General features: G+C 59.3%; 4 protein-coding genes across 4 annotated transcripts in view; 3 read left to right on the top strand and 1 right to left on the bottom strand.

The window, feature by feature from the left end:
• Nucleotides 1-4,559, top strand: part of VDBG_07902 (general negative regulator of transcription subunit 4) — a gene marked incomplete at both ends in the record, with an annotated part of 6,243 nt that extends 1,684 nt beyond the window's left edge. The window contains 3 exons of the mRNA XM_003001597.1: nucleotides 343-907; nucleotides 1,649-3,472; nucleotides 3,556-4,559. Coding sequence (XP_003001643.1) covers nucleotides 343-907; nucleotides 1,649-3,472; nucleotides 3,556-4,559 — 3,393 coding nt within the window. The remainder of the gene's footprint in view (nucleotides 1-342; nucleotides 908-1,648; nucleotides 3,473-3,555) is intronic.
• A 290-nt stretch (nucleotides 4,560-4,849) lies between these two features.
• Nucleotides 4,850-6,969, bottom strand: VDBG_07901 (potassium channel; the record flags this gene model as incomplete). Its single annotated transcript, XM_003001596.1, has 2 exons — nucleotides 4,850-6,740; nucleotides 6,818-6,969. 2 exons carry the CDS (start codon nucleotides 6,967-6,969, stop codon nucleotides 4,850-4,852), a joined length of 2,043 nt encoding a protein of 680 aa, XP_003001642.1.
• Nucleotides 6,970-7,680: 711 nt separating this feature from the next.
• Nucleotides 7,681-8,898, top strand: VDBG_07900 (conserved hypothetical protein; the record flags this gene model as incomplete). The annotated part of the gene is made up of 3 exons (XM_003001595.1): nucleotides 7,681-7,736; nucleotides 7,790-8,535; nucleotides 8,597-8,898. 3 exons carry the CDS (start codon nucleotides 7,681-7,683, stop codon nucleotides 8,896-8,898), a joined length of 1,104 nt encoding a protein of 367 aa, XP_003001641.1.
• Nucleotides 8,899-9,943: 1,045 nt separating this feature from the next.
• VDBG_07899 (predicted protein) lies at nucleotides 9,944-10,860 on the top strand (the record flags this gene model as incomplete). Its single annotated transcript, XM_003001594.1, has 4 exons — nucleotides 9,944-9,960; nucleotides 10,203-10,357; nucleotides 10,413-10,531; nucleotides 10,600-10,860. The coding sequence occupies 4 exons, from the start codon at nucleotides 9,944-9,946 to the stop codon at nucleotides 10,858-10,860; spliced, it is 552 nt and encodes a 183-aa protein (XP_003001640.1).
• Between the last annotated feature and the right edge of the window lie 979 nt (nucleotides 10,861-11,839).

The following is an 11,839-nucleotide window of genomic DNA, read 5'->3' as shown; positions in this document are numbered from 1 at the left end:
GAAGGACCGCGACGCGACCTCGAGAGGCAGCATTCGGACCAACCGCCGGCGGAAGCGGCCCAGCCTCCTTATCCAGCGCGTTAGCTCGGACGGACATGTTTGGCCCTGCTATCGGCTCCCGGGCTTCAAGCCCAGACAGCATCGAAATGCCGGAAGCCGGTCCATGACACCACAACAAGCAACTGTACATGCGAGGGCCAGAGTGGATTTTGGTGACCACCTCCCCCCCCCGGCATCACACCTGGCCAGGGATCGCTCGCACCGCAGCAGGGCGGTGGCCATAACCGCCAGGGATCAAGGTTCAGTTTTGCCAATGACAATTCTGGCTCGTCTTCGATGAAGGTGTCTGCGAACCCGCGGATCATGGCTCAACAGTCTGCGATGATGCCATCGTCTTTCCACGCACAACCAGGTAGCCAGTACTACTCGTCTTCCATGCCTGGACCACCTCCGGGACTTAAGTCGACTGGCACGCCGCCAGCTATGTTCGGACAGGGCCAGGGGTACGGTGGCGCGGGCTTCGGTGCCGCGTCAAAGGATTCTGCTGAGCTTCTTCAGAGCTTGATCAGGGGCCGAGGCGCGGCCAATAGCCAGGCTCATGATGCCGCAAAGCGTGAGTTGATGTCTTCCTTTTCTAATCAGTACCCACCCTCCACCTCTTCCTCCCCAGCCCCTGCTCCGGGTCTCCTGGCGTCGCTCTACGGTAACCCCCCTGGAGCATTCCAAGACTTTGGTCCCAAGCAGCAGAAGAAGAAGGGGAAGAAGCACAGACATGCTAACACTTCCTCCTCTGGGGGAGGTGGCCTAGTCGATCTTGCGGACCCGAGTATCTTGCAAGCAAGAATGCAGCACCAGTCACAGGGCAGCGCCGGAGTCGGACAGGGACTGTTCGGTGGACAGAGCCAAGGTGGGTACAATCCTAACATGATGTACAACACGCGGTTCCCGGGATCCGGATGGTAGAACCGGACGGGGCACAAGTAAGAATATGAAGTACGAGAGCACACGAGTCAGGAGGTTGAAGGGGTGTCATTTCTTTTATTTGTTGCGTATCATGTACTATGAAGAGCGTCGCGGCATGCGATATTTCGAGGAGCGAACCGAATACCGGCGGGACTCACGGAACACTTTTTTTTCCGCATGGAGTCGGCAGCGAGCATTGCGGCATCCCTTCTTGGGCCGCTTTGAGGGTTTGCAAGGATTGCATCAGGCGTTTTCTTCTGGTTGGCATGAGGGGCCCGTAGCTGACCATCTGGCCGGCTCTGAACCCCGTCTTTCTTTTCCGGGCGAATCTTCTCGCAAAGCTTGGGGCGCAAGTGTCATTTCAGGCAAGCTATCATCGTCTTCCACATGCTCCAATGTACGTTAACTCCACAGACCATTCTCGGCCGAGGATGGAAGAGGAGCATGGTCAAATATAGCAACTTGCCCACACTCTTTGTCCACCTCGTGCTTTCATTTGATCTTTCGCGGAGGCGGACATGGGAAGACGATGATGGAGCTGTGACTTGATCTTTGCGGACCAAGCAGACATGTATCTAGCTCGTCCTTTCTGTGCTCTGTCTCTGGGAACCGCCGCGTTGCCTCCTGCGGGATGGCTTTGGTGCTTGCATCGCAATTTTGGCGACGTTACTGACCTGGACTGTAGATGATGAACTTCCTTCGCTTGACGAAGCATCGAGCTCCGTTGACGCGTTGGTTTCAGACGACCCATTGGATACGAACCTGTTCATCCAAGGATTCGGATCATCGCGCGCCTCTACAGCTACACCTGGTCCGCCGCCAGGCCTGGGTCTATCCCATAGACACCCATCACCCGCCATTCGCACCACGCTCGCGGCGCCCGTAGTTCCTACGATGCTTCAGCAGCCCGCGCGGGTCGCAACCCCTACGGCTTTCAAAACGCAAACACTTGCGAGCGTTGTCGGCTCAGTCACACCCGATCAGACCCCTCGCAAGAAGATGCCCGGCTCCGAGGCGAAGAAAAGTATCAAAGCATTGGCAGTTGAGAGTGGTTTGTCCAAGGATATAGCCGCATCTTCGCCAGCTCTTCGGTCAAAGAAGCTCCTGCAAGAAGAGGACTTCCCTGCCCTGGATGCTGTCAAGAGCCCAGCACCCAAGACGATCGCCCCGGCCGTGCCATCAGTCCTCACGCCCAAAACGGCGGCGACACCCAGCAAAAGGCCTCAGACAGAAACAAAAGAGACGAACGCGTCTTCTGAGCCAAAACCCCTGAGCGAGCCAGTCCCGTCGACGCCTTCCAAGGCAACCGAGTCTTTGAAGTCGCTCGCCATATCGCCCATCAAGCCTACGTCTAAGGCTGCCGATTCCAAGCCAGCGCCGGTTCTGAACATTGCCGCAGCCGTGAAAGCTGCTCAGGCAAAGACATCAGCAGAAGCCTCAACCGTCTCCTCCTCTGATAAAGCTGATTCGGCTGCATTTCCAGCCTTACCGCCATCAGCAGCCAGTGTCTCATCCCCAAGTGTCAAGGCAGCACCCAAGACTCTTCGTGTGGTGAACACGCCAAAGGCTGAAGTGCCACCCACGCTACCTATGAGCGGCACACTGAACGCAGCGACCCGGGCTCTGTCTGGTGTCCACCGCCCTGACACGCCTGGAAGTCATGATATTAGTGATACCGCCTCGGTAGTGTCCACGTCCATTTCTGTCTCTCGCACCAGCTCCCCGCCGCCCTCAAGGATTGGTTCCGCTCCTGTCCGGACCAACACCAAGAGCCAACAGCGCAAGGCGCGCAAGGAAGCCAACAAGGTTGCAGCAATTGTCGAGGCTGCGAAACCTGCTGAGCCCGAGGAGCATGCGCCCATCCTAGGCCGCAAGAAGAAGGTCAAGAAGGAGAAGCCCGTCAAAACCACAGAGAAGAAGACTTCAGCAACTGCGGCAGCGCCATCATCGACTACTGCTGCTGAATTCAAGACGGAGGACACTGACAGCACCACAGTCGCTCCTAAGAGGTCGGAGGGTGCAAAGCAAGACCAGAAAGCCAAGGCTGGCAACACGACCAACGCTTCCCAAGACAAGGGGAAAGGAAAGGAAAAGGCCGTCGCGCCGTCGCCGAAGAACACGCCGAAACCTGCCTCACCAGAGCCCGCTGCTCCGGCTGCCGAGGAGTCGAAGGATGCTGGTGAGAACCCCAAGACATCCCCAGAGTATGTCTTTCATGAGCTTGTCAGCAGCGGCATGTCTTTTGCGGCCGATATGCTGCAGTTGTTGAAGCCTGTCAACGACCAGAGCAACCGCGGCGGTGACCGTGCTGCCGCCGCCGCCGCTGACACCAACAACCCCCCTCCTTCGACTAAGAGTATCGTGACGGAGAAGGATCATGCGAAGCTTCTTTCCGGAAAACCGGTTCGCAAGGTGATCGATGGCCATCGGGTCCTCATCACACCCAATGGTGACTGCCTGCGTCATTTGACGGAGCAGGAGGAACAGAACTACCTCTTCTACCAAAAGCGTGTCGCCCTGATGACGGATGAGCCTGACGCGTTCGTCGCGCCCCGTCACTTTCCCCGAGGCGGCGGCTTTTCGCTCATCAAGGGGCGCGCGGTGCCCAACGGGTTCCGTCTTTCTTCCCGCCCCCGCCCTCGCAGCAGCAGCGCCTGTTCGCCGATGACCCCGTCAACAAGCTGCAGCGCGAGGAGGCCATCAGCTACATCAACCAATTTGTGCTGCCGCGCCTGAATCTTGGCACCGCAAACCTGGGGTTCGCCAGCAACTGGAAGTCGCACGGCAACGCGAACAACAATGCCCAGGAATTCCAGTTGACGGGCACCAAGCGCGATGTCGCCGCCGCAAGCCTCAACACGCTGGCGCCCTGGATCTACGGCCACGACGCCGCCGCTGGCGCAGGCATATACTCGGCCGAGAGCGGTAACGGTGGCCTCCGCGACGTGCCCGAAGACGAGACTCCCTTTGGCGGCCTCGATTCGGCGCACCCGCACCACCACCACCCGCACCAACCTCATGGTGTGGGCTACGGCAGCGGTCCCGACGGCGTTGCCACGGCCGCCGGCCCGGGCGGCCCGCAGCAGTACTTGACCAAGCTACCACCCCTCAACGGCATGTCCCTCATGAGCGTCGAAGAGGCCGAGTCGGCGCTGCAACTCGCGCGCAAGGAGACGGAACGTCTTGAAAAGGGCCTTAACCAGGGTCATCAAGCGCAACCGCCGCCTCCTGCTGCCGGCGGGAAGGTGACTCGCCGTGGCGGGCGTCACGACCGGCCTCGCCGTCGGCATGCTTCCCGGCGGGGCGCTGCGCGTGGGGGCCGGCATGGGCGTGAGGGCTGTCGTCGCGCTCATCGAGCGCGTCTTCCTCGTCATGCTCGTCCGCGCCGTTGTCGCGTGTGTCCAGCTCGTCGCTGTCGTTGTCGAAGTCCTCTCGCGGGCCGGCAGGCGGTTGGCCGTCGTGGCGCGGGTGTAACTGTCCTGTTCTGCTGCACTCTGCCTTTCCTCGACTCGGAGACAATCGGTGTGGGGGTGATTATGACGGGATTTTGTATGGATGAAAAAGGCCCTTGTGTAATACCGGAGTGTACGAACTAGATGTACCCAGCGTGTATTGCTACTTGTAGAATTGATTAGAAAAGTAGATGGTCCAGCATCCTTCTGGCATCCCTACAGCGGATGCTGAATTGCAAAATCAAGCGAATAGCATTGTCTTCACATATGTCACTACACCTGAATCTTCGTGATCTCTCTGTCGTGATAAGCGGATGACCGCATTGCGTCTCCCCGAACTACAGAAAAAAGAAATCCACCGCCGAACAGGGTATTCAGCCTAAAGAAACGCCATGCACAAAAAGAAAACGCCAGGAACAGTATCGCACGGGTTATTAGACAACCTCATCCCACGCTGGCCCAGCTCGAGCCGTGACCTGTGCTCTCTTCAATTCATCCTGCAGTTTCTGCGTCAACTTCTTCAGCAGCCACTCGCTCTCCTCCTGGCTGCCCATGAGCGGGCTCCGGCTGCCGACCCAGGACCACATATCTCCCGAGTTCAAGTCAGGGCCCGGCGCCTTTGCCTCGCCTGTTCCGACCCTCACTGGCCTGCGCTTCCGTCTCTTGTGCTCGTGAGGTTTCGCGCGACAGTGCGTTGATGCGTCTGCCTCGTCCTCGCCGAGCAGCTGAAGAAAAGTGGCCCATTCGGCAAACGTGTAGCGTCGCTGGCTGGGCTCTGTGAGCGCAGTCGAAACGGTGGAGATGGCCTGGATGAGATGAAAGTGGTACTCTGACGCTGCGGCAGCGTCGTCTCCGTCGCTGCCATCCATGGCGGCCAGCGAGGACGTGTTGCGACGCACAGCGTGAGAGAACTCTTTTGGGAAAGCGTGCGTCTCGTCCTCTGCATCGTGGTCGGCCGGTGCCTTGTCGGAAGAAACGATGCCGAGAGAGAAGCGATGAACGACGGCCGCAAGGTCTTCCTTGAACCCGCGCTCGCCGGGGAGGATGGTAACGTTTCCGAGCTCGAGAACGGCATTCTTGACAGCGAGGACAACAGTGTCGCCGGCGTTGGAGATCATGACGGTTGTGGTTGGGAGGGCAAGAAGTGTCCAAACGACATGAAAGACGCGGCCAGCGTTCGACACGAGGGACAAGTCGCCGTAGCCGATTGTAGTCAGAGAAATGAAAGAAAAGTAAAAGGCATCAAAGTAGTCCCAAGGCTGATATGGCTTCTCACAGGCGTGGAAGATGAGGGCACCGAGAAGCCAGAGGGCGAGCCAGGCCGAGAGGGAGATGATGAGAGCCATCCATCGACGGCGCGTGGTAGCCTCATGCTGAATCCTGCGCATCAGAGAAAACTCGTGCTTACGGCGGTTATATTCAGAATCAGACCCTGACGAGTGTGAGGTCGATGGACGCACGAGTGAGTCGGCATTGTCGATGGGCACGAGCACGTCAGAACCGCGTTTGGTCATTTTGCGGATGAGGGTGCGGCGACGCTTCTCAACCATGCGAGCGTCGAGACGGCGACGACCTCGTTCCAGAACCATGGAGCGAATGGAGCCGATGAGCAGACCGAGGGTGACGATGCCAATGAGGGCATATGGGATAAGGAGAGCGCGGGCAAGGGTGGAACTGGGGGAATAGTCGCCGTAGCCGATGGTGAAGAGGGTCGTGTTGGCCCAATACACAGCGTCGAGGTAGATCCAGCCCTCAATCTCGGCAAATACGAGAGCACCTATGAGCAGATAGAACAGGTAAGCAATGGTCTGCAGCATGAGGGTGCGCTGGCTAGCGGTGAGCTGGAAGTCCTTCGGGTAGCGGCGGGTATGGGCGCCGTAAAAGGTGACGACCATGAGGGAGGCGGTGACAAAGTAGAGGACGGCCGCATTGAGACCGTAGAAGAAGGCCTGGGACCAGATGTACTCGTGGCTCGGCTGGAGCTGCAAAGGTCCGGCGGCCGTGGCTAGGAGGGCCATAAGGGTAAAGGCCGAGATGTACCAGCCGATGATGGTGATGGGCTGGGCGATGGAGAAGCGGACGCGGCGGGCCATGTTGAGAAGCAGAAAGAGGTTAGAGGTGATGGCGATGGCGAGCTGGATGGCATTGATGATGAGGAGCCATTCTGGATCGGCTACGAATTGGGCATCGCTGATCGAGGTGCCTGGAGGTCTGTGTTGTCGCCATGAGCGGACGAGGGCGCAGATGCTGAAGGCGGACGCAACGGGACCCAAGGTGCCCGCGATCATGGGAAATGCCGAGGAAGCAAACCACCAGCGGCTGGACCTGTCAGTGCCGTAGACGAGAACAAGAGCGCCCCTGTATGCTATGGTGGCAGGGGAGACAAGAACGAAAGGTAGTACCTTGGAGTCATATGGAAGCCATCATTCTCGAACCGCACCTCGTCCTGCTGCTCCTGACTCTGATCGTTACTGTGGTCTTGGCTCTGGCTCTTCTCGCCCTGGTACTCATTCACATGGTCCTCGATACGTGCATCTAGGTCGGCGTCGTTCATGGTGATGACAGTGTTGTTGAGGGCGTTGAGATATTTACAGCTGTCTTCGTGACAGCGTCATTATCGTGATACCACGATCCACCCCTCGGGATGGCGTGACTGAATCTTAAACTCGAGGATCGTAAAAAAAATTGTCGAGGCATGTAAGTTATGAGTGCAGTAACGGGTTCCTCGGGACAAAACTGTCCAGGCTGAGGGCAGGGAAGATGAAAATCAGATGCACAGCAAACCCGCCATCTGAGAGATAGAAGCCATTTCCTCGCGTCGAGGCCACTGCCGTGTTTGTGCTAGGGGCGAGGCAGGGACGAGCGAATCCCGAAGCTACTGCGATGCGAAGGGGGAAATGCCATGACGTCGCCGCTTTTGGAGCTCGTGACTGGGGTGCTCCTGCCAAGGCCCGCCCACGGGTGGGATGACCAGGCAGGAAGCACCGCCAGGGTCTGCTGATTGGTGGATGCTCCTACAGCATCAGCCACACATGGTCTCTATCCTTTACAGTGGCCGTGCCAAAACGCGCGATTGCGATTACGATAGCAGGCAATCTCCATCTGTGTCTGCTTTCTCGTCTCATCTCGCGTCTCATGAGCTCCAATGATCCTCGACCACCGCGAGACATACTCTAGGCCCTGGGCATGAAGTCACAATGGCCGAGGCTTCTGCGATTTCCCAGACGCAGCCGTTGGCTCCCTCAGCGAAGATGCTTCTCAAGTGATGTCCACCGCGTCGAGGTGCCGTGCCGCTCCTCAGGGAGCATCACCATTGAGTGAGTTCGTCAGCTATCTTGTGCCTTGCCGTTTGTCGCAACTGACATTCTTCACAGCCTCCACAATACATCTCACATACCGTCTACAGTCCCCTTGGTCGTCCATCTTCCGCCCTTTGCCCCGATACCCGGCAAAGAACCCCATCTCCCCGACTTTCTTGCCCCTTTCCCCACCGCTGTCATCAACTACCGTTGGACTGGGCCTTCCTCCCTGACGAGCTCGCATACCGAGCCGTCGACCCAAGACGAGTTCAAGGCGCCCCTGCACTGGCCGACCCCGCTTCACGATGTTCTCTTCGCCTACAGCTGGCTCCTCAAGAACCTCCGCCCGGAGAACCAGGCGCGCCGCGCCATCTACCTCCACGGCACGTACCTCGGCGCCACGCTCGCCGCCGCCCTCGCCCTGACAGAGTGTCACAAGCACGAGGCCACCGCCGTCCGCGGCCTCGCCGCCTACAAACGGCGTCTACAACTGGACCATGTTCTGCCGGACCACAAGCTCAACAAGCCAACGACCTACCGCGGCAAGACGACGCCCGTGCCACCGCCCCGAAGAGGGCTCGGCACTGCGCGTCCTGCGGGATGCCCTGCCCGACCTGTTCGGTGCGCCGGTGTCGCTGTTCGACGCGTTCGCGAGCCCGAGCCTCTTCTTTCAGACGGCGGGCCTCGAGATCCCGCCGTCGTTCACGCAGACGGTCGCCGTTGCGGGCCTCGTCGACAGGATGGCGGCGCTGGGGCTCGAGGGGTCAGCGGCAGATTTGATGCCTGCGAGCGTGGCCAGGATGCCGAGGCGCAGCGCGCTGGTGTTTCCGCCGCGGAAGTCGACGCTGGGGATTCCCTCGACGTTGCTCGTGCATGACGCAGCTGTCATCGCTGCCGCGACCACTTCCTCCACTGCGAAGCGAAAGACGACAAGCGTGCGTAAGCGCAAGGCAAAGGGCAATCAGTTCGAGGCGCAGGCGCAGGAGCTGGCGGGGCTCTTGCGGCGGAGCATGGAGAAGCTGGAGTTGAAAGAACGCATGAAGTGGGACGAGGATTTCGACGCCGAGGGGGAGATGGAGGCGCGGGTCAAGGTCGTTGATGTCGGTGACGGCAGCCCTCACGAGTTGGGCGCAAGGGGGGACGCGGTGGTGCGGGAATGGCTGAAGCAGCGGATTGCACTTTGATGTGACACTACATTGAATGGCAGATTGAGCTACCCATGCTATCATCTGAACCAATGTGTTCGGCGATGCTTGGCATGGTGTTGTGGTACTGAGTTGTGACATTTCTGTTCCTGTTGTCGCTAAAGCCGGCTAGCGCGCGCCGATGAAGCTCGTTCGTGCGGCAGCCCGAGGGATCAGCAGAGCAGCGGTCTAGGCGCCCGGCCACTGAGAGGCCAGTCGAGACCCGGCGGCGGGCGCCATGTGGTGTCGCTAAGGCGGTGTTCAGGTCGGCCACTCGTCCAACAGGCCCCCAAAAACGTCCCCAGGTTCCAGCGTGAGTGGCTCCAGCGAGGCTTGGGCGGATGAATGACGGCATTTTGCGATTGGAGATTGGCAGGGGGCCGGAGGAGAAACGGGGGGGGGGAAATGAAGGTGGCTAGCTGCATGTCATAAGCCGGTTGATTAAACACGGCTCAGCTGAGCTTGTTTTAGAGACGAGAGGCGCTTCATGATAGGGTGCTTGATCGCCTGGGACAGGTTTGGACAGGTTTGGACAGGCCTTGGACCCTGGACCTGACCCCGACTTCGACCTGGCCTGACTGTCACCGATCGATGCGAGTGGGTATGAGGCAGGAGCAGGGGACCAAAGCTTGAACGTCCCTGACAGCTGCCTCTCGTCCACCCTTCTTCCCCTCTTCTCCTGTTCGAGCCTTCCCGTTCCTCATCTCCTGCCTCAACTCTCTCTGCATCCTCGTGCTTCCCTCTGTCAAGTTGCTGTTGCTAGACACCAGCAGTCCTCCAGGTTAGCCCCGCCTCCCCCTTCAGCCTCGTGTAGACTGCAAAGCCTACCTACGCTGCTTTGGCGTGCGAGCCACCACGATCAGGTCACGTCTCTTCCGTCGTCACTGTGTCGTGTGCGTTATCGTCGTTCTCACCACCACCTACATTCCACTCCCACGGGCATCCTTTGCAGAGCACTCGTGCCGGCGACCAGTTTCTGACATTCTCTCAACAGCTTCACAGCCCCTACTTGCTATCCCGAAATACCCTTGTTTCGTAGCCCACCATGCCCGGCATTCGCAAGTCCACCCGCACCCACCCCAAAGTCGAACTCGGCGTAGTCGAAGACGCGACAGACCGATCTTGCTGCTTAGGCATGATACCTCCGCTCTCTGCAATGATGTCCGTCACATAGTATCATTATGAGACAAGCCTCTTGCCCGATCAGCAACATCGATACTGTCCTTCGCTCGCCGTACTCGCTTACTGCCCGTCACACCGCTTGCTAACACTCTGCAGCTCTCCACGCCTTGGACAACCTGAAGGCTCGCCTCAAGGAAGCCTTCTCCAAGAAAGCACCAGAAGTCCGAGTCGACTGCCACCCCCCGCCAAGAGGAGGCCGCCCCCGCCTGTGGAGGCACCAAGACAAACGCCGCTGACCCCACAAAGACCGACGTCGCCCCGGCCGCTGCTCCCGCCAGTATGTTGACCCTAAGCACACCCTCCCGACCGCCTTGGAACTGACCATCCCGAAGCTGAGCCCGCTGCCCCTGCCCCGGCTGCCGCCACCGCCGCCGAGCCTGCTGCTCCCGCTGCGGCGGCGGCCGTCCCTGAGCCGGCCAAGGCTGCTGAGGTTCCCGAGCCCAAGACTCTTGTCAGCGAGGCGCCCCCTACGACTGCTGAGCCTGGTATGTCTTAGATCCATGCTGCAAAACCTTGGAGGGGACCAAGACTGACATGCATCCACAAGCCCCGGCTTCTGCCGCTTCGCCTGCCGTTCAGGTTGTGGTCAACCCCGCCACCCCCGACGAGCCCGCCAAGACCGACGCCGCCCCCGCCGTCGATGCTGCGGCCCCCGCTGCTGCGCCTATCGCGCAGCCAACTGAGGCTCCTGCTGCCGCACCTGCTGCTACGCCTGTTGCTGCACCCGCCGCTGCCCCCGCTGCCGCGACTGAGGTGAAGAAGGACGCCCCGACCGCCTAGTTAGGCGGTCGTCGCCCGGCCTCCTTTCCACCTTTTGCGTCGGTTCCGGTTCCAGCATCACGTCTCTTCGTCTCGACTCGTCTCCCAGGCGTGCGCGGCATCTCTTCCACTGTTCCACTTTCCGACGTTTTCGTCACCCATTCTCGCTTGCCAGATTAGGAGCTGCGTTAGGTCCGCGTTGTGAAGACAACTCTGCCAACCGTGCAAGAGGCTAAGGACAGCGAGGGGGCCCCAATTTCTGAATGGAGTTTCGAATGGGGCCAAGAAGATTTGGTTGATGTGCACCCGCAATGGCTTTCTCGTTCGCTGACCGAGTCCACTCCTGAATTTGACACATCTTCAGGGTCGAGTGACGATTCTGTCAGGGGTAATGAAATGGAGCGGTTGCGTGACGGGACGGCAACAGATCCTCAGCGTTTTGTGGTTCACAGCATCATTGGAACAGAGGCACCGAATGTGGAGCTCGAGGGAGACGAGGATGAGGATGTTTAGCTGGATATCTACGATTCGTGATTTTGAAGCGAGAGGTGGAGCTGGTGGCAGCGTTGATTTCGCTCTTTTTGCTTTCCACCTGGCGCGGTTGTGTTCGCGTTTCGTTAGTCTGTATACCCTCTCTTGCCAGCAATTCAGCGTACGTTTTTCTTGAATCGTCCCTCGTCATGCATTGTTTCGCCTGATTCTATGCTGTCTAGAGTTTTCAGCGTCTGTGCCGTCTTCTCTCGTCGCTTGATAGCCGTCAATCCTCAGCGTGCTCAGTGTCAAGCTGCTCCATCACGAACAACACGGTTTGCTCCATGCTACCTAAATGCTCACTTGGCCCACGGCGCCTTGGTCATGGTAATCTGCGGATCCGTCGAGCCAGACCCCTCGCCCGCCCCCCGCGACAATGGCGGCGGCGGCGGCGGCGGCGGCGGCTGCGGGACACGTACCGGGTCCCCAGCACCCCCCCGAGAGTCCTGGTTCATCAGAGCCGTCCCGG

This window comes from Verticillium alfalfae, genomic scaffold, assembly GCF_000150825.1.
Source record: "Verticillium alfalfae VaMs.102 supercont1.11 genomic scaffold, whole genome shotgun sequence".
Taxonomy (NCBI): Eukaryota; Fungi; Ascomycota; class Sordariomycetes; order Glomerellales; family Plectosphaerellaceae; genus Verticillium; species Verticillium alfalfae.
The sequence above is the reverse complement of the archived record's forward strand: the minus strand, read 5'-3'. Positions and strand labels throughout refer to the sequence as shown.